A 22,577-nucleotide genomic window follows, 5' to 3' on the forward strand; every position below is an offset into this window, starting at 1 on the left:
CTCTCTGTGGGAATGCTTCCAAATTGACTCTAACAAATCCTGATTGTTCATGCCGATGTTCTGAATTTCATTCTCAGGTGAGAAAAAAGGAGAGCTCCATGGCTGTCCTCGTGGAAGTTGTGGAGCGGCGAGTGCAGTACGAGCTGCCAGATCGTTAGTCCGGCTAATCCCGGCAGCAGCCGCACTGGCGGAATGATATTAGGGATCTGAAATGCTGTTAGGAGGACCAGGTGGAATCAGATTAAAACCACACTGCGCAGTGTGCGTTTGCAGGGCCCATAACCTTCTACTCAGCATGAATTTTGATCGGTACAAAGGGAACAAAAGGAGGAGGAACAGAGAGAGGAAAAGACAGGGGGGAGATCCTGTGTCTTAGAAGAGAGCTGTTCCTTTGGGCAGTCAGGCAGCAGAATCTGAAAAAGCTCTTAGCTCGAGGAAGGAAGAAAGAACTATAGATTTTACAGAATCAAGTCTCAGATACTCCAGCAAACCCTTTCCTGTCTGTTCTGTCTGTGCACCACATAAGCTAATTACTACCTGCCCCCACATAATGAATTATTTATCGGGACTATTGCTGCTGTCAAATAATTTAATACTCATAATTCATTTTCCGCTTACAATTGTACTTATAGATTTAAATTGGTCCTGTCCTGCTGGAGATTAGGAATATTTATAGAAATATTTTAGACTATTTGATTAATACAGCAGGTTTCTGTGGTAAGTAATCGCTCAGCGTCATTAATCAATATAAGCGGGCTTGTTAAAAACATAACCATATAGTGGTGGTGGTAATGTGTCATACCAGAATGAGTTAAGGGGTTTCCAGTCTGCACATTTATTATAAATGACCACGTTGAGCTGGAGGGGAAACAGTTAAGACACTTATACAATTATGCTAAGTGTCACCCTGAGGATGGCCTTTGAACCGAGGTTACGCTCACTCTGAATTTGTAAAATAAAAGCTAAATGGAGCTATCTTGTGCTGCTGCGTTTTAATATATAGCCTTTAATAAGCCGAGTGCAGGTGGCCTGTCTTGCAGGTGCACATAACCATCTGAAACGTAGAGCATAAAACAGATGAACACAGAGGTGCTTGTTAATTTATAGGGATGCAATCTGCATTCGTTATCGAGAGCAGCGAGGCCTATTTTGGAAAGAGATAAAATGGATTCACATTCTGTGTGACTGTAGAAAGTAAATAAATGGTTATATTAGAGCAACCAAAAGTATAGAGTATATAGCAGAGATGCATCAATTAGAGAGTTTAGAAAGATCTGATTCTGAATTCATACAATTTTCTTCCAAGGACTATCATTAACAAAACACTTTTTTTACAACTTTCAGGTAGAATTGGATGCCAATAGTAAATATGTGTTTAGAATCAAACATTAGCAGTCAGAGCACTTAACACAATTACCATTACAAACTGCGCATTCCCTGTAGAGTTAGCCGATCCATTTCGAAAATACTGACAAAATTTTACAAATTCAGCATGTTTCATGACTAATAGCTTTCAACTTGTCATAAAGAAGAACACAGCAACTGTGCTGCAGGTTCAGCGTCCTGTTATATGATGATTTTTAACTCTGCTGTAGCATCCTTTTCTTTCCCTCTGTCTTCATTGTAAGCATCTCATATCATTATAAATAATACTGAAAACATCTTCTTCCCTCAGTATCAACTTCTGCAATGAAGAATAATGGGACAGTGGGACCTATTTGTGCTTAGTATGACCATGTGTATTCACTTGTGCAGGTTTTTAATTACAATCATTGGTCAGGTATAAAATCTTCTGATTTCAGTTACCAACCGATTTCTCGGAGCATCTCCACTCAATTGAATTTTTATTTTCTCTAACAGGAAATATCTTGTCTCTTCTGTATTATACAATGGGAGATTATACTGGAAGAAAAATTCCAAGACTGCTCAGATAGAAGGGCTTTTAACCACAAGGTCAACAGATTTAACAAGGGACATTTTTTATTATTTATTTTAGCAGTTAACCTTTTTGTGAATTTCCAGAAGTGTTGGGCACCCAGAGCTCCGATGAATATACATGACAGCAGGGAGGGGAAACCCAGGAATGAGATTTAATTTGACACCCTGACCCCCATCTCCACGGACCTGGGAAGCCGGGGTGAGAAAATAAGGTTGACCCAGTGACCCCCTTGGGCCTGAACTTCTCCGTCACCCATCCTTACAATTAAATCAGCCTGAGAGAGCAGAAGGATGTTCGGCCAACCAAGGCTGCAGTTTTGGCATCTAATTTCCTGTTTGTTCTGAGGAGATTTGAGACATGTCACTGCCGTCCAATCAGACATGTGAAGCTCATTTGAAAACACCATCCTCTCCCAGGTCAGATGGTGAACTGAGTTGTCAAATATATAAACATTACCATTAGTTGGCAATATGCTAATGGAAGTAAAGCACAACTTGAGCTGTCTTGCTGCCACTCTTTCTAAAACCCCTAAGTCTGCATTTGCATAAGCCGCACAAGGCTCAATTTTGTTAATGCAGGCAAGTGCAAGCAACCTTTTACCCTTCCCGTGGTGCCTAATGCAAAGAGTGTGCATACATGTTAGTGTGTGACCTCCCCATAACCCTAAAAGGGTACTGTGTGTCTACACAGCATCTCCAATATTTTGAGTAATTCATTTCCCCTTCTTGTTCACCCCTTCAGTTCACTCTAAAGTAAATGTGTGCAGACAACCTGGACCGACGCTCCCTCTTCCACCACCACTGTTCACTCAGTGCAATTTCAAGTTAAAGGTTATAGAGCAGGACTGAAATGCATTTATATAGGCATGGAAAGCCTCAGAGTGCATTTTGTGGCCATGACCAAGGGGCTACACTTTAGTCTGCACACATTACAGCATTAGATTACATATACTCCAAAATACAGTTATTAGGCAGACAGTGAAAAAGTCAATATCTTGCCATCATGTTTCCTTTTGGTTGACTGCTGACTGAAGGAGACAAGCGAAGGTCCGATGTGCTCTTTAAACTATTGAGATGCCCACATCTTGATTTGTCCAGTTCGTGTGTGTATGTATGTGTGTGTTCTTGTGTGTGTGTGTTGTTTGAGCACTCTTGATTTCTGTCTCTGCCTCTTGTTCTTTTTCCCCTTCCTCTCCTTCAGTCCATGTATTTGCATTGTGTAGAGAACGTGTGCTGACATTTGTGTTGCAATTGTGTGTATTTGTTCTCTGAAGGACTTTAACAGCTGCCGTAGCGTGTAGCTAATGAAGCACTTAGGATCCTGGTTCAGTGGTTTATATGGATGTGAGGACATGGTGACTAAGAGAACAAAAGATTACAAGAACAGAAGAAATATATCAATCAAATATATCAAAAGTCATATTCATTAGAGATAAACTAATCAGTTTTTTTGTGCCTGATTTCCAATCTTTGGTTTTTGTAAAGCTTTAACCTGCTGATACGGTTTTAGACAATTTCCCTTTGAAAATCTGCGAAACTTTCTACCCTTCCTGCTGTGAATAACAATTAATCATTTATGTAAGGAGCAAAGGTGCATCAGACAGTGTGTGTTAGAGAACAGTAGCTGTGAAATGGTCAGAGTTGACATTTAGAACAATCTTTAATATCTTGGTGATTAGCAGAGTTAGCGTTTCTACCAGTAAACATCCGTCTCCATGTATATCCCAAGAAAATAAAAATCGTTATGTTTACTCTTTGGATTTCCAAAAAGCTGCAAACATTTTAAAATCCAGCATTCTCCATGAAAGAGAGACATTGAAAGCTATAAAGGGATAACACAGAGCAACTTTTCTCAAACTGTTCAGTCCCCCTCTCTTACTTATTAGCAGCCTGCATGAACAGGACGCTTGTCTTAACATGTTAAAAGTATTGTGTCCTTTTTAATAGCTTTTTAAATCTCTGTGCTTCTTCTGATCTCGTTTTAATGTTTCACTAAGGCTGAAAAGATCCAACTTTGACTTTTCTACCCACAGTAATAACTTTAACACCAAAGAGCGTTGACAGTGTGATCTGTTAGCGCTCAGGTATGGTGCGTTTACTGACTACACATTATTTTTAGGCTTTGTACTCCACTCAGGATTCCTGTTATCTGCTAAAAGTCTTGCTCTCTCTTGCTCCCTCGCAGCCTAAACGAGTGTCATGGGAAACACAGTTTTCTATTAAATAGCTTCTTACATCTTTGTGCTTCCTCTGACCTAATCTTTACACACTTTACTGAGATTGAAAATAGAGCTTCAGTCCTTGTTGTGCAGTATCATCAAAAATTGTTGATGATGAACTATTAGCGCTTAGGTACGGTGTGTTCATTGACATTAAAAAGATCCGATTTTTGAGTTTGCAACTTGTTTTTCACTATTCCGGGTCAGTCAGGCTAAAAATCTGCTGATTCTGGTCACCAAATGATTTGACGGTTCATCTTTAAATCACTGTCATATTATAATGCTTAAACAAATCTTATATATTTTAAGTATTTTTGTGAAAAAAGCTGTGTTGTACATCAGTTTAATTACCTGGAAAGTTAATTGTATAATTGATGTTCATCTTTCACTGCACTTCTAAATGAAAGGTATTACTCTGAGAATTTCTGCTAATCATCTTTCTCCCCCTTCTCCTTGTTTTCCCATCAACCCTCTTCATACTACCTCACCCCTCACCCCCAATAAAGGCTGCTGAATAGAATGGCCGCTGATGAACGGCATCTACCATCCAGCTGTGGGTCCTACATCAAGACAGAGCCATCCAGCCCTTCCTCTGTCATCGACACGGTCAGCCACCATAGCCCAAGCGGCAACTCGGACGCCAGCGGCGGCTATGTCAGTACCATGAACAGCCATTCTAACGGCCTGGACTCTCCACCCATGTTCACCCCCGGCGGGCTCGGTGCTGCTTCCTGCCGCAAGCGCTACGACGACTGCTCCAGCACCATCATGGAAGACTCGTCCATAAAGTGCGAATACATGTTGAACTCCCTCCCCAAGAGGCTGTGCCTGGTCTGTGGAGATATAGCCTCGGGGTATCACTATGGGGTAGCTTCTTGTGAGGCCTGCAAAGCCTTTTTTAAAAGGACAATACAAGGTATTTTCCCCGACTCTCCCCCTAACCCTATTTCATCCCATGTTGCCATGTCAACAGACACATCATTAACCCATACATAAAGCATCTGGTATCAGAGCAACACTGAAACATACTCAATGAAAGAAATTCACTGAATATCACTAGAGTGGAGAATGTGTATTTTTTTTGGATTTGCAGTCCTTTAAGAAAATATGTTAGTTTGTAAACCTACGTATCTTTATATTACCTATTAGGCAATGGATGAGTTTGTCCCTTCACCGTTTTGACAGATTATGGGGTGATTGGTCATTTTGCCCACCTGACATTTCATACCTTTGTAGGTTTGTTCATCTTGTATCTAATTTCTTTGGATATAAAATCGAGCCGTGTGCCCTGGAAAGTTTTGTGTGTATCAGTGGAACGTTTCTTATCCGCATTGACAACTGATTATCAAAAACAACTTTCTGTATTATATCATAGTCTGCTGTAAGGAAATGCAGATATGTATCTCCAATAAACAATATCTTGCAGCAGGATGTTGCTTGGAGTTATTATGGTTTGACCAGGGGTCACAATATGTCATATTTCATGAGAATCAGCGGGTCAAAATGCAGATCAGAACAACAATTCAGTGTGTGTTCAGTGTGGCAATGCGAGAGCACAAAATTGGTGTACCAGTTGGCAAGGGGGGGAATTGACCCGGAGCTGGGATAATGACACCTGATCACACTATAGTAACTGTGAACGGGGTCCTGGTTTTTTGATTATATTTATCGGAGTCACATTTCCATCCGTAAGACAATCAGCAGATAATAGGAAAATAAGTTTAAATAATCACTTATCAAAGCAGGAATGAAAAGTGATGTAGACGACTCCTTTTGGCACCCAATAAAGTCAGGTACGAAATGACGGAAAATGCAAAAGAACGAAACAACGAAGGAACTAAATGGCCAGCACCAGTAATTGTTATAAAACAGAAACAGGGGTATCTTTGACATAGAGAGATTACACTGGCATCATCTGTGATGATCGGTGGAAATTATTCCATAGAGGTCAAATTTGGTAGGGTGGAGGTTCTTTTCACCCAGATGCAAAAGGGAGGAGCCTTAGAAACATATTTTGTTATTCCTCTCCTGTTTGTGTGCATTTGCAATAATGTGTATATCTGCAAGACATAATGTATTGTAGCTTCTCATTAGAGAGGCAATGAAAGACCCCCCAATGTGAAACTGTACTCTGCCCTACAGATTAATCAGGAAGAGAAAGATATTGTTGAGCCTGGAAAAAAAAAATCTGCACATCAGGCACAGCTGCTGAGGTCAGGACTAAGCTCTGTTGGCTTAGTAGTGGAATACCAGCAATGGGAAAATCAAATAAAAAGCTAGATGGGCCAAATCAGGATTCCTATGACTTCTTCCATCCATTTTTCATCACACATTTTATCAGCAAATGATTGCAGGAATTGCACAGTGAGCAGGTCTGTCTGTCTTGATGCTAGGTGTTGATTTTGGACCGTGCAGCCCTATCAGCTTTAGACAGTCTATGTACCTTTTGCAGGCAAACAAAAGCATTAGGCCAAATCCTCCTGTTTACTCATTCTGCCATCAGCAATCCTGTCTATTTACAAAAGATGAACATTTTCTCTCAAGTAACATAACTGAGCTTTTGTTCCCTCAGTAAAAGTACACTGACAGCAACACAATTGAACAGAAACGATGCATTGGGGAAAGAAAGAGACGTCTTAAGTGGAGCAATGGTCCAAACAATTAAGAGCAAGGTACAAGGAGGAAAAAAATGGAAAGCTCCTATTTTTTCCCCCCTCACTTTGCATTGTCGATTTGAAATCCCTCTCTTTCTCTTCTTGGAGGGCTGCCTGTAATGGAGCTAATCTGCCGTCGTTTGTCCGAGCCACAGGAGTTTTGTCAATAACAATCAGCGTTTGGAAAGTGTAATTAAGGCCGAGGCTTTTCATTAGGAGGAAGGGAGGGGGCTGTCTCCAGGGATGGGCATGCCAATTAGAAACTCAGGCACGCGTCGCTGGGTAATTTCAGCAAAAGGAAGGGAAAAAACCCAGGACTTCTTTAGATTGGAGAGGGACCCTGCTGCTCCTTCAGAGGAGAGGAGGGGAGGCTTAATGGCATAATAATCAGACAGAGGTCCCGAACAGAGGAGGCAGGAGGACGGAGAGACTTTTTGGGGGGGAGGGAGGTGAAAGCCTTCTGAAATGATAAAAGAAACACACGCAGGATTGCTGGAGGAAAAACGGAGGCAGTAAAATGCACATTGTAGAGCCCTTGAAAGAATGAGAGGGTGCTGTTGATGAGAACTGATTAATTAAAGGAATAACGAGGTAGTCAAGGGTGGAGTGTGAGACGGCCCACTCTAATGAGAGGAAAACAAAGGAGCTGTCTTTTGTAGGCCTTTATCACATTTCCTCGATAAGACTCAGGGCAAACATGATAAGTTAATGTTAAGCATGTACACGACAGCTTCTCCATCACCTTGTGCTCACCTTGTGATATACCTCTTAGCGAATTAAGATTTTTTTGGAGGCGTATTGCAGTTATATGTTGAATGATTTCCCAGATGTATGCACTTCTTCTCTGTCATCTCCTTCTTTCTGGCTACGTCTTCAGCTGTTGCCCCTTTCCTTTCAACAACAGCCAATGGCAAATTCATCTTCTGTCACCTATTCATATAGTGAAAGGCCCCTTGAACTTATACGTAGGGATAGTTGCATTACTCAAGGCCAGGCCCAAATTAATGTCAGCCTTTATCTCCATCCATCCCAGAAATATCCCTGTTCTCATTGCTCCACTTATTGCCCCATCTCCCTGTCTCACGTGCTCCACCAATCAAAAACATAAATGCCTTATTGAACCGTGTTTTCTTCCCATTTTGAACCCAAGTGTAAAATTGCTTGAAAACCAACTGAACTCGGTGGCCCTCTTTTATGTGAAGTAATAGACCTTGACAGTAAGCCTGTAAAAGTCAGTTTAGATTTTGATGAGAAATACCTGCCATTTTACTGTAATTTACTTACTAGACCTGACTTTCCCCCTCTGTGCCCTGGCATGGGTCCTGAAAAGCCATAAAATAGATTGAGACAGATCCTTATCAAGAGAGAAAAAAGGAGGGAAATCTTTTTTTTCTTCTGCCTTCAACCTGTAATGTTATTGGTAACTATAGTGTAACCTCTCTGACAACCGATAAACCTGGACATATCAGCGAGCTTTATTTGTGAAGGGGAAACTTTCCTTGCTCTTACGTTCACCATCTTTCTCGAAATATTTCTGAATATTTTTAATAAAAAAAGAAATTAAGTGGTAGCTTTTGATAAGGGTGACATGGCTCTAAACCGGAGGTGTTGTTGTGTAATGGGGTGACAGGTGCAGTAAGAAAAAAGTTTAATGTGTGAGTCGTGCGGTGAACAAGTTTTCTTATTTATATGTTCAGTCAGTGGAGATTGAATTCCCCCACTTGCCACGAACATTGTAAGCACAGTGAGAAAACCTCAACACGCCCCACTGCAGGCTCATCATGCTCAAGGTGTTACCTGATACACGGCTTCCGCTTTGGTGCTAAATTTAAAATGAAATTTCACCTTTTTAACCTGGAACGTTTGATCTTCTCAAATTCAGAATTTAAATCACTTAAGTGGTTTAAAGCTGAACTGGATAATTTTACTTTGAACAGAGTTTCTTTAAAACACAGTTTAAGTGTAATGAAGTCCCGCTGTTAGTAAAACACACAAAATCTAATTTACATTGTAGCTTCTGTCTTTTAAAAAGTCCAAAAGTATTCCTACCCTTGGTAGATTTAGGTTAAAAGTTTTGTTTTTACCAACATGTTTTCTGTGACTGGAAGTAAAATTTATGTTTTGTTGTGGCCCAGCTCAAGACGACTTGAATCTGATAAAGAATCTGTGGAGGAAGGTACAAATTAGGGTGATGACAACGAGGTCTTCCATCCGTCCATCATCGACTTAGAACTCATCATTAAAGATGAAATATCAAAAATAACAGTGGAAACATGCAGAAAGCTTCTCAGCAATTATAAGAAGTTTTTAAAGAGCTTTTCCACTCACTTTTGTGATGATAACAGATTTGATTTGTAAAATCAAGATGCCCTTTGTACGTTTGTACTCACGTATGAAAACACAAAAAAACGAAATGAAATAACTGGTACAAAAATAATTAAGTCTATATATTGCTGTTTCCATAGTCGTCTTAATCTAAGGTGATCCTAAAGTCAAGAAGGCATTGTTTTCAATTATAGAACTAAGATTTCAGAAAAAATCCAAATCACATTGAAGGAATTTCTGGTTAGTAGGCTGCTGGGTAATGCAACTGCAACAGAGCAAGTCAAGAACTACTTCCTTTCTTACTTTCTTACTAAAATAAGATGATTAAACATAGGTACAGATTTTCCAGTTTGAAGCAATCACTCTAATGTCCAGGGCTCCCAAAAGTAACATAAACTGATTCAACCAGACCAAGTCACATCCTGACCGCAGCTGAAGAACAACAATAAATGTGTCAAAAGAGTGAAATTATTTAGTTTAAATATTTTATTTAATCCTAACTGGAAAAATCTCGAAACAAGTGAAAATAATTATTGTACTACAGAAAGCTACAAGTGTAATTTGGCTTCATCATATCAATTAAAAATAAAAACACAATTAATTGTTTTGTTTTACAATGTACTTATAAATGTAATATTTCCATTTATTGCATACGCATCAGTTCAGCTCCTTACACTCATTCCTCTCTGCTACATGTAGTTTAACACTAACTGGGGTCCAAATACAGTGGTGGGGTATTTTAGTTTATGTTATGACTTAGATGAGACAGTTTGTGTAGTGATATCAAAACACTCCCTGCTCTAAAAATAAATCAAAGTCAGATGCGAAGAATTGGTTAATCCACCCTTTGCTCTGCAGTGAGAGATGAGAAGCTCCCTCTGAGCTGAACATCAGAGGAGCAAGGAGCTTGAAAGGACAAGTGGACACAGCAGTGTGTTTGTGTTTCTGTGGCATCAAAAGAGCCTTGGTTTGCCACTAGGTGTGAAAAAAGGACACACCCTCACACTGCGTTGTTTTTGGCCTGTTAAACCAACCAGCAACACATGTATGCATGGAGGGTGTTAACAGAATTCCTGTCTGTTTTAATATTTATTCTTTTTATTAACATGAAATTTGCTGAATGGTTAGTATATATGGAGACGCACAAAAGACTGAAGTATGAAGTCCCTCCAGGACAGGGCTGATTGTCTCCTCCTGCCTTGTGGGAAATGAATTGGATTATTATGGTGTGTTCTGCTATGACAACAGAGAAAAACAGACAGAGGAAAGGCAATCAGAGCTCATCAGACGCCTCTCTCACACCTTTATTTACCCCAATCCCAAAGAGATGATGGGAATTAGCATAATGATTTCTAACCCAGATAAAAAGAGGAATTTCTAATTATTTATAACATCTTGGGACCCTCCTCCTGATCTGTCCAATAATGTTAACATAATTGCATAAGTTGTCAAAGGGTGTTGAAGGGCTAGTGGAGGAACGCTGGTGGAATATTACACAGTTTCCTTATAGAAATGTAGAGAGGGGTCAGAGCAGCTCATAGTATTAGGAAACAATTGAAATGCGTGTGTGTAGGAAACAAAGAACTCCTCCAGTTTAAAAATGTCGAAAGTAAAGTTTAGAAAAAAAACAAAATCAATGTCAAAAGCTTTAAAGCTGATAGTCTACTCAGGATGTCAGGATGAAGATGATTCAAATTCCTATCCTTGAAGAAACTATTACACTGAAACCCACTATTGAAAGCCCCTGAATACAATAAAATGTACGGAGACGTGCAGGGACGCAGTTACTCCCATACATATCCTGCCCTTTTAGTTACTAATGCTGGAGTAGAGCAGGCTCTTTTATTGTGCAGCAATGAAACTCTTTTTCAAGACGCTGCAGCTGAATAATGCATAAGGCCTCTTGGCTGCACACTATGTAAATAGTCAACAATAGCAACAGTGGTAACAACAGGTTTGGGTCTGGAGGAGTATTATGTAAAGTGGTCAGGGGCAGTGTGTCTGGGTTCTAGCCTTCTATTGAGGCAGTAGCAAAGCCCCCGTGAGCACAAGGGGAGGACATGGCCCACGCTGGGGCCTGGAGGGGACATGAACAGAATTAATGAGGCCAATTTAGTGTTGGACCGGGGTGGCATCTACTGAACGGTCCTTAAGGACCATTGTAGCTTTCCCCTGCTCCCTACCTATGCAATTTAGCTCCTCTCCTTGTCCTTTAGTCGTCAGTCCTGGAAGGTACTCACTTAAAAAAAAAAGAAAACACGTTAGCCACTTGACCTCTAGGTATGGTCTGGTATGAGATTCTCACATGATAACATTGAGTTAAAATATCGCAGTTAACTATTTACACAGAAATCTACATCACAAAATGCAAAAGCAACAACTATTCCTGCTGCTGCTAAATTAATGTAGCATATTGGTTAGTGCAGGTAAATAAATTTCATGCATTGTTTTGTGTCTGTTAGTATTTTCATTTTTCTGAATTGACTTGTACAAACGTACAGAACTAAACTACTACTGCATTTAGAAGTAGTTTTAAATGCTTATTGTGCGGAATATAATTTCTTTCGTCCGTCTGCTCCGTGTAGAGTAACGCAAGTACAAGAAGCCTGTAGTGAACAGGCATGGTGGTCTTAGCCTGTCAATTGTAGTTTTAAAACAGTGAAACTTTAATGGCATAGTCTGGATATTTTGAAGTGAGATTCTTTAAATGTGTTCTTTGTATTAGTTCCCTTGCAGTAGTTAACAGATGTTGTATCACAATGAAAACTATTTGAACGGACACTGCAATATAGCTAAATTTAGCAATTTAAATCGACTCAAACTCAAAATGTCCACATCCGTAGAATATAGCACTTTAATAGTGAGTATTAAATGTCTACACTTTCACAAGAGACTGTTGTTAAGTTTGTCGCATTTTTATTAGCTTCCGTGATACTATACAAAAGTTAAGGTAGTTGAGGTTGCAGCCAGTATCAAACCACCCTGTCATCTGTGTATTTATTGAAGTTCATTCCTGTGCTTTCCCAGGTGTTGTAGTTGAAATTATCCACCGACTCATGATCAACTGAGCAGGTTGACTGATACCAGCACCTATCTCTGCCAAAGTAGCTTTAGCGCAGTAACATGAATGTTGTTTTACTAAGAAAAAAGCAACAAATTCAGCATTAGTCTTTTGACTTATTAATAAATCACGGGGATATGAACATTTTCAGTTTTTTAAAGTGCTAATATCAGCTAAATGTGGGGTCAGTCGTACTGGCTGTTAGCCTACCACCGCTCTGAGGATTTCTTCACTTTTATACAAACTCAATGCGACATGACATCTGCCTACCTTCACGGAGTCTCACTTCATAATATCTGAACTACAAAATATAAGTTTTTTACCTATCAATTTTAAAGTTGGTGCTCGTTTCTCTCATATAATGTAAACAGCACATGTGCACCACTGTTACAGTATTTGCACAGTGCTACTCAAATATTCCAGCAACCACCAATCATAACCTTACTCAACTCGTACAAAAGCTATAGCTGTGCTGATTCCCTTGCCTCAGAATGCTGGATGCTTGAAAATAAAAGTGAAACTAACAGCATGACATACTTTCTGATTTATTGGGCTAATACTTATCTGACCATTTGGGGGCACTAACAGAGCATTGAAACTTAATCTCCAGCTTGTTGGTTAATCCTTCAATATGAAAAAACAAACAAAAAAGTACGAAACCCTCTCCTGACACAGTTCCAAACTGTGAATTCAACAACCTTAATCCCAATTCATACACTCTATTAAAACCAGGAATGCATCAACAGTGGCACACATACTTCAAAGACATTGCAGGACTTTATGTACCACCAAATTAGATTCATTTCCTCATGCTTAGACCTGGATAACATGTTTTTCAATGTGCCAGCATACATAGCAAGATAAGTAACAGTAAGACAGCAGCTGTTTTTCCCAACCATGGCTTTACTTTTCTTTTCGCAACCTTAAATACTTTTAAACAACTGAATATGTCCTGTTGGTACGCAAGGGACAACTATAGCAACCTTTTATAGACCAGTTTTTCAGGGTGTGCAACAAAATGTGGGGTTGGGGAAGCACTGTGCTACTACGGTCCATATAGCCGAAGAAAACTGGTCGCTCTGGCACTTTCTCAGGCATCTCATTAAGAAGAGTTTAAATTGTACAAATGTGACACAAAATACATATATTTAAAACCATAACTTTTTTAAACTCTTTGGATACTAGGATATCAGTAACTAATTACTTGAGAAATTATTTTAATGTTTTTAAAAAGCTCATGTGACTAAACACCAGCTTATTTGAAATATCTGTTAAAAAAATGTTTTTACATGGCTCTGTAGCCACAGTTTAATAATGTTTTTGTCCTAACCCGCTCCTTTTTATGCTTCCCAGGTAACATAGAATACAGCTGTCCTGCCACAAACGAATGTGAGATCACAAAACGGAGACGCAAATCATGTCAGGCTTGTCGCTTCATGAAATGCCTCAAAGTGGGGATGCTCAAAGAAGGTAAGAAGAGTAAGAACATTTTTTATTAATTTTACACACATCTACGCAAACATCTCTAACATCGCACCCCTCACTTTCAGGGTAATTGCGTTGTTACATCCCTGATTGCTGCAGCAATCAGGGATTTTTTCTAGTGCTTCACAACACAACCCTTTGTCCTCCTTCTACCTACACAGCAGTAAATAATGAGCAGTTGAGCTAGGGACAGAAATATGCTGAATAGGTTACTCCTGCCGTCTGAATAACAGAAATGTAACAGTATTCTGCTTGGAAAGGCTCACGTTGGGTCCCACAGCACACGCTCGCCACAGTCTCAGCTCTCCCTGGCATATTGATCCACTAAATGTTTTCCGAACATCTCAGCTCTCTTCCTGTGGATTTTTTAAAGTCAAATCATCAGGGAATTCAGTGACAATTAAACATGCTCCAGATGGATTTGTCTGGTCACAGTTTCTCTCCCACTAAATATCACTACTGGCTGAACCCCCTGAGAGCCTTGGATGCTATTTTAGTGGAGGCACCTCTCTGCTTTCACTGCATTATACATCCTCCATGCCTGATGTCTTTATTCATTCTCACTCCTTGGTTGCTATAATGTAAGATTTCTGGCTTTAAGATAAAACATTGCAGTTGATGCTTTAAGAATAGGAGACAAAAATATCTCAAAATTAGGTAAGACTAAATTTATGTTGATCATAATTAAAAGTATTGACATTTGTATTCATTTTAGGCTTCAAAATTATTTATTTAACTGTTCTTTTTTTCATGGCTAAAAGATCATAAAACAAACAACTTTAGTAAATTCTCAAATATATACATATATCCTCACAGATATTTGGTAAAAACTCCCTTGGCAAATTGAAAAGAAACCACATTCTGTTTTGTAGCCATCAACAAGTTTCTGGCATAATTCGGGCTGGAAATCTGACCACTGTTCTTAGAGTTCATTTAAAATAGTTGATTTCCTCACACTGGCCCAACTCGTAAGCATTGGCCAGATTATCAGTATAATTTAATTCAGATCTTTTCAAAAACCATATTTTAGCCTACTTTATCTTTTCCAAAACTAGTTTTGATGTGTGTGTGGTTATGTTTTTTGGACACACAATTGTTTCCAAAATTTCACTAATTGGATCAAAATTTGCCACCCTCAGATGAAAAATAATAGTTAGATTGATCTGGAACGGTCCAGCAACCCAGTAAGACTCAAGCTGACCCTAAACTGGGAACTGCTGAAACTGCAGTCCACAGAGGTGCCAGCTTTACATCAACAGGAACTGAGAGGGTGCTGACCAATAAAGGAGCCTCACTCCAAAAACAACATCTTCAGGATTGACTGAAATTTTCAGGTGCAAGATTGAGCTTTTTGGCTTGTTGAGCATGGTGGTGGCAGCAGCATGATGTGGGGTTGTCTTGCTGCTGGTGGTAGTGGTAGATTGTAAAAAGGTTATGGAATAATATTGGAGGAGGACTGCCTTTAGTTTCTTTAGCTTTTGTAAACGACTCGATGCAATTAAGCATCCCGTCGCAAAGTCAGAGACTTCATGCATTTGGCTTGGTTTCCTTAAATAGAAAAATTATTTTTATTAACTTGAGTAATAAACTGAACTTGACAGCTTCGTATTTTAACTAGAAGTGAAGTGGAATGTTTTTAATTGAATCTAATGTATTAGATTGGCTGTATATTTCTGTATATAAATTATATCTGTTTGTCTTAAGATGGCAGCTGTTGTGAATTGGCACTAATTAATCAACTGTATTAAAGTAAATAATCTCATCTCAAATCAGCAGCTAGACAGCTTTAAACTTGAAAAACATTTGATGTTCCAACAGGAAAGTAATCCCAAACACACATCAAAAGATAAAGCAAGCTAATATTATATTTTTGGAAAGGTATGACATTAACTAAACTAATAATTTGTGGACTAACCTCGAAAGATGGGTCTACATACACCTCATAAATTTTGCCAAGAAGAATAGAGGTATTCAGCCAATATTTTGCTGGAAGCTTTTTGATGGTTGATAAAACTATGTGGCTGCTCTGTGCCATGCCAAGGGACTTTACACTAAACATTAGTGGGGATGTATGTATATATTTAAGCTTTTTTGTATAGTTTCGACCTTGTGTAAATTAAAAAATTTGAAGTTAAATTCAAACTTCTTGTTTTTTAAAATTATTTGAATATGTTTGTTGTATCATCAGTCCACCCTGAAAAAAACGCAGTTCAAATCCATCATCTGAAAGTTTGTCTACAGTTTTATCCTCTATAATAAAATACAAAACTATTTATTGCCTTATGTATTTTACTCACATTTTACAAATTAATATCAAATTTTAAGAAACAAATACATGAGATGCAATAACCCTGTTTGGTGTGCTGTAGCAATACAATATTTCAGCACATTTTCTAACTGTTTTTAAGCATTATTTCATGATATGTTTTGCAAAATACTATTACATTATTTAGTTTTTTTCTTCTTGTTTTTGCCCCAGACTATGTTGTCTCCTATCGTCCAAAATACCCAGATGGCTACAATATCTATTTTAAACGTACACTTTTAACGTATCTGCAATTCGAAAGACTCCTATTTTCTTCCCCCCATTATTCTGCCATCGGACAGCAGGATTTGTAGATGCATATATATTCAGTCAGCGGCTGGATCCAGAGTTGTTGTCCGTATGGATCCGCAGCACAGTAACAGAATCTCCAGGACTGCATGCGGCCAGATAAAGCCTCACTGCCAGAAAGACAGAGTAATCGCATTACTATCTGATGAAAATTTTAAGCCAATATATCATCCTGCAGAATAAAAGCCTACAAAAATATGTGGCCACAGCTGTAAATGAATGACCAGTGTCAGGTCAAAGTAAAAAGAATGTAAAACTCAAATATTCACTCTTCGGCTAAGCCTTGTAGTTTTAATGCAGTCTTCAGCATATTAGCAGAATGAGAATAACTCTCCTCTTTTACATAGTCCTCATCACAAAGCTGCTGCTATTGTCAGAGTGTGATTGAAGATTAATGCTGCAGTTATCATAAACCACTCGCGATTTATTGATTTTGAGCCACAATTATTAAAAACATTTCCCAGGACTTATGGGTAGAAGAAGTGCAGTAGATCTTTTTTCTAAGATCTGTTTTGGGGCTCAGGGCTTTATCGGAGACTCAAGGGAAAGAATAACACACAGTCTGTGTCAGCTGTAAGCTCTCTGAAGCCGTCGGCTCAACACCACGCTTGGGCTCGTCATGTGGAGGTGGCCACTGTTCATGTGACTGAGGATGCCACTTACTTCAATTACTAAAGAAAGGTCACATTGTGTCACAACGGAAAGGATCACCTAAATATAACTTATTAAACTATTTATCCATTTTTAAATGACAAATATGTTTTTAGGAAAGTAACAGGAAGGGCATTTCTCACATTACACTTGTATTGGCTGAAGTTATTTAAAATTTTTATTATCTGATAGTGTAGCAAGAGAAATGTAGGTAAAGTAGTCTGCTAAAGATCAGCGGCCAGATTACAGGAATTACAAGAGACCTGTCTGAAACCCATGTTTAGTCGCCGCACTTTCCTTTGACTGTATAAAGAAGGAAGTGATCGATACAAGAATCAAATGTCAGGGGCAACAGGTTTTTTCCTGTGATCAATGGAAACGGATCAGAGCTTAGAGAAAGATAGAAGACAAGATAGTATTGAGAGATTACATTGACATAATTTGGTGGCAGTTGCTGTCTTCTTTTCCTTTCGCTGTATCTCACGTACACACAGAGACTCCTCCACAGACATTGGTGTATTTAGTCCCCACTCCAACCTTTATTTGCAGAACCATTTAAGTTGTATAATTGCTCAGCATTTGCTTTGCTGGGTTTATTGTTTCCTATTGGAGGTTTAAAAGGACCTGGACGATGCAGTGCTTTGCAAAAGTCTTCATCCTCAACCACAAACATTAATGGATTTTTTGGGAGTTTTTATGTGACAGACCAACACAGAATGAATGAAGGGTAAAAGAAAAATGATTCAGGGTTCATTAGAAATCTGAAAAGTGTGGTGTGCTTTTGTATTCAGGGCCCTGGACTCAATACTTTGTAAAACCACCTATCGCTATAGTTACATCTGCAGATGGTTTGGGGATATGTCTTGACCAGCTTTGGTCATATAAACCTGACATTTTTGCCTATTCTTAGTGGCTCACATTCATTAAAATCTAGAGCTTCTGTGAACATCATTTTATTTTCTTTCCACATATTTTCAGTCGGATTTAGGACAGGGCCTTTGACTTGGCCATTTTAACACATTGATATGCTTTGAGCTGAACCATTCCATTCTGGCAGTATGCTTAGGGTTGTTGTCCTGCTGGAAGGGATACCTCCACCCCAGGCTCAACGGTTTTCAGCCTCCAACAGGTTTTCTTCCAGGATTGTCCTGCATTTAGCTTTAACCAGACTTCTGCAGAAAAGCATCCCCACTGCATCATGCTGCCCCTACCATATGTCAGCATGGATGTGCTGTGTTCACATGAGGTCTTCACAGAACAGCTGGATCCATGCAGATTAAATGACACACAGCTAGACTCTGTTTACTGACTTATTTACCTATTCTGTGTAAATTTGGCATTGCAGTGTGATTATAGTGATTTTCATCTGAACAAAGGTGGTGAACTTGAAAGCTGGTGAATTTTGGTCATCTTTGCAGGCGCGTACATTGGTGCTGCACGTGGCCTCAAGGCCCCTCTGTCTTGTCTGTATTGAAGCCACAAGTTGGTGATGGCCAAATCAATGAAATGAAGAATAGTATGAACAGTGCACTTCTTGGTACAGCTGGACATTCTGTAGAAGCTGAGTATGCGATAACACATGTCCACCCCTCCCATGTTGCTGTTGTATTCTACAAGCACTTCAGGTCTTGTGACTTGGACTTGTTGCTTTTGTTTTTTGGACCATCTGAAACACGTATCCTGGGGCTCAATCCCATGAGAGGTTGATGCCATCACAACAGGCTTGTTGTCCATCCACTTGGTGAGTCATTTCATCCGGTCTCGATAACAACAATAATTTCTGATGACTGCTGTGTTGTTTTGCTCAGGACTTTGTCAGCAGTGAAGTGGCACTCTTTTGGAATTTGATTCTTCTGAATTGTTCCTGTAGCAGGCAGGCCCATTTCCCGAAGAGCATCCAGAAGGCTGATCGTGGTAAAATACCAGTCAAAGTAGACCAGTGTTCCGCTGGGGAATGTGTCAGTCGAACGCATGAACGAATTACCACCTATTACCATCAGTTGGTTTTGAGCAAAGGTGTTCTTGCCTATAAAGATTTCAAAGTTCAACACTAGGCCACCTGGACTTGCAGGAGTGAACACATTTAATCTTGTTGGATTTGGTTTTCCAGATACAAACCGATGGACTGGACACTGGCACCATCTGTTCATTAATACAGAACTTTGTTTGCCTGGGTAGGTTGAGGCAACCTTGGAGGACTCTTTTCAAAACTGGTCTGACTTTCCAGAGGGGATTCTTTTTCTTTTCCTCTTCAGGCAAATCCAGATAACTGACCACTTTCAGTAAAGACCTGATCTTGTAGAAAACAATCTCTTGGCATGGAGTCAGCTATGATTGGGACTCTTGTTTTAGCAGCCCAGTACATTTTAATTCTGGGAAAATCAAGGCATGCCATGTACACTGACATTCCTTTAAAGGTTCTGATCTCCTCTGCCTGAATCAAGTAACATGCATTGGTTGGTGAAGAATGACAGATCCTTAATTAGTATCTGGTCAATGTACTGCTGGAAGTACTGCTGTGGGCTCCAGTCTCTGCTACTCAGAGTACCATCATCTGCAATTCTGCATTTTCCCAATACAGGCATGAACCTAATGGAAAGACAAAACACACTCAATTGACTGATTTAAGTTTTGTACATGTGTTGTTTATTCATTTCAACAATAGCTTTGATTTAAAAGCCTACAAGTTGGTTTTGGCCCATAATGGACGACGGCACACTTCAGCTGGCTCTGTGTCTTCATCAACTTCCTGTGGCTCTGCGTCTTGGTCAAATTCATCTGGCTCCTCATCTGTATCGTCCTCCCCTGTCTCAGCTATTCTCCCTTCACTCTCTTCTTCTGAAAGGTCTATGTCTGAGTTTCCCTTTGTGATTCTATTGAGAATGGTCTCACACTCTGTCAGAGTCTACTAAATTAATATAAAACAAACATGAAGTAAGTCCTAATGTGCACTACAGTGAACATGAGTAAATTAGTTGTTTTGCCCGAGAAAATAAATAAGCTGAGCCATGGAAACTCACTCAAAATGTTCCTTAGATGTTTAATCACTTAAAACAAAGTATTACATTGAAAAATATTTGAGTTATAAAAATGGCTACTTGGCATGGCCACACCACCACACATGATATATCATTGGAAAGCTAGGATTGTCCTCTTGAAGGAACACCAGGACTCAACAGAGTCACATTTAGAGTATATGAGGAATTAAGAAAAAACTAATGTGTACTACAGTATACAGAAATGAATTCCTGGGTCTCAGGAGGGTATTACATAAGTAAAGCACAAGAAAACAATCCAAACAAAAATAAGCATATTCAGTTTCAAAACAATATTAAAATATTTTACATCACTATCAACTGGGATATGAATAGGGATTTAAGTTGCCTTTATTGTTTGAAATTATCGACAGGTGAGGATGTTAGCTCAGCAAGATATTGTAGCTAACCTGTAAATGAAGTATCTGGTGACTCTGGGGTCAGCAGATGAGAAGGGGGCAATGTGTGACAATATTCCGCTACCCTCGTTCATCACCATTCCTGATTAAAAATGCTGCGACACCCTTGCAAGCATTCAAAGCTGGCATCGGGGGCCCTTTGAAATAGTGCTGATGGCAGTTTAGCGCAGCAGCTTCCATGAAAGGCAGGGTTCACCATGCCTTGCCATGTGGTCTTCTGATTTTCCCAGCTAAAATAGGGCCTGCCTAAGCCCCCCTTGGCATTGCCAACCATCCCAGACATCCTGACACTTTCCCCAATGGAGAGACACTCTGAACAGGTGAGGGACTCAAAATAAAGGCCCATACCATAGCTTGCCACACAAAGTGAGTGAAGACAGGCCCTTTTGTAGGAGTGTGCTTGAAGGGGGATTATTATTGTTTTTGGAGAGAAAGAGGAGCCCTAGGTCAGCTGGCCCCAGCCCCCAACTCAAGGCCTGTGTTAATCCATGTGCGAATGCCAGCCGCCTTGGCCAAAATCCCCTTCCACAAGCATCTTTCTTTGAAGAGATGATACCCGAGCTCACCCGCTGCGGCCCTCACTTCACTGTACAGTGGACTATAAAACAGTAAGATGACTTTGGATGAGCTGCATAAAATTCTTTTTACACATTTATAACACAATACCTGTTTACTCTGGAGGGAGGACAACAGACAGTCAGACCCCCCAAAAAATCCTAAAAAATCCACACTACATTCTCTGACAACACAAGTGAATGAATAAATATAACGAGACGCCTATGATCACTCAGTCTTCCCCTTTGCTTCTGTCTGGACAGTAAAATGCGGCAGGTTAGTGCCGAGTTTTAATTCCTGTCTCCATTGTTAATTATGACCAGGACTGTTGTAATTAAAAAAGGCACCCATCCACCCTCCATCGCCAGCTGACACAGCCACACAGCTCAACTGGCATAGTCGAAGCGCTGTCACCTGGCAGGAGCCACTCTCAGTAGGAGAGCTGGAAGAAACTGTAGAAAGTGGTGACATCACGTTGGACCATGACAGGATTTTTCCGTGGCTCAAATAAAAACTATCTGAGCTACAGGGAAGTGGACTCTAACAAAAACAGGTTACTGCATACGTGTTTACATGTTGGGAAAGTAGGATATTTTCATGTGTGTGTGTGTGTGTGTGTGTGTGGGTGGGTGTGTGTGTGTGTGTGTGTGTGTGTGTGTGTGTGTGTGTGTGTGTGTGTGTGTGTGTGTGTGCGTGTGTGTGTGTGTGTGTGGAGGTAGCTTCGTTATTCTAGCTGGGAAGGATGAACATCTGTTGGGAATTTGGGGTAATTAGGTTAGTGGGTTGTCAGTGTCAGGAAATTGAAAGAATCCTAATCAGATTTGTGTTTCTAGGGAATCAAATGATTTATATAGGAAAAATGAAATATACAGTTACAGTGCCTTGGAGAAGTATTCACACCCCTTGTAACACATTATTGTTAATTGGAATGAAATCGATGCATATTTTTTAAAGGAAAAGCTGACAAGTATAGGGTGCAATTGTATTCATCCCCCTTATTCAGACACTGATAAAGAAAATCCAGTGAGACCAAAAGCCTTCTGAAATTATGATAACTATGTCCACATGTGTTTAATTTAATCTAAATATGGCTTTTCTATGAAGAACTGAGGGGTTTGTTAGAGAATAGTAGTGAACAAACAGCATCATGACGACCAAGGGACACGGCAGACAGATCAGGGAGAAAGTTGTTGAGAAGTTTTAAGCAGAGTTAAGTTAGAAAACAATATCTAACGCTTTGGTCATCTCGCGGAGCACTGCTCAGTCCATTATCAAATAATGGAGAAAGTATGGCATAACTGCAGACCTACCAAGACATAAACTAACAGCCCAGACAGCATTAATCAGTAAAGCAGCTGATAAGTCTGTGGTGACTCTGGAGAAGCTGCAGAGATCCACAACTCAGATGCCATGTGATGGGCTGGTGACCTGTCCACAATATACCCAGCACACCTGCTAAATAACTGGAGTTAGGAATAACCATCCCATCCCTTCCCTGCTATCCTGCTTGGACAAGCAGGTATAGACAATGGGAGGAAGTTCTGCATGTAAAACTCTATGTGAGGATAAAAACCAACACTGCACATCACCCTGAAGACAACTACACACAGTAACTCAAGGT

General features: G+C 39.8%; 1 protein-coding gene across 8 annotated transcripts in view; it reads left to right on the top strand.

Annotated features, from left to right (window-relative positions):
- esrrb (estrogen-related receptor beta) overlaps positions 1 to 22,577 on the top strand; it is a 98,661-nt gene that overhangs the window by 47,242 nt on the left and 28,842 nt on the right. For 7 of the 8 annotated variants that reach the window (XM_047345765.1, XM_047345764.1, XM_047345763.1 and 4 more), the window contains 2 exons: positions 4,664 to 5,073; positions 13,551 to 13,676. In XM_047345765.1, coding sequence (XP_047201721.1) covers positions 4,677 to 5,073; positions 13,551 to 13,676 — 523 coding nt within the window. In that variant the 5' untranslated portion in view covers positions 4,664 to 4,676. The remainder of the gene's footprint in view (positions 1 to 4,663; positions 5,074 to 13,550; positions 13,677 to 22,577) is intronic. The other variant, XM_047345761.1, reaches the window with a different exon arrangement.

This window comes from Girardinichthys multiradiatus, chromosome 19 (genome assembly GCF_021462225.1).
Source record: "Girardinichthys multiradiatus isolate DD_20200921_A chromosome 19, DD_fGirMul_XY1, whole genome shotgun sequence".
NCBI lineage: Eukaryota > Metazoa > Chordata > Actinopteri > Cyprinodontiformes > Goodeidae > Girardinichthys > Girardinichthys multiradiatus.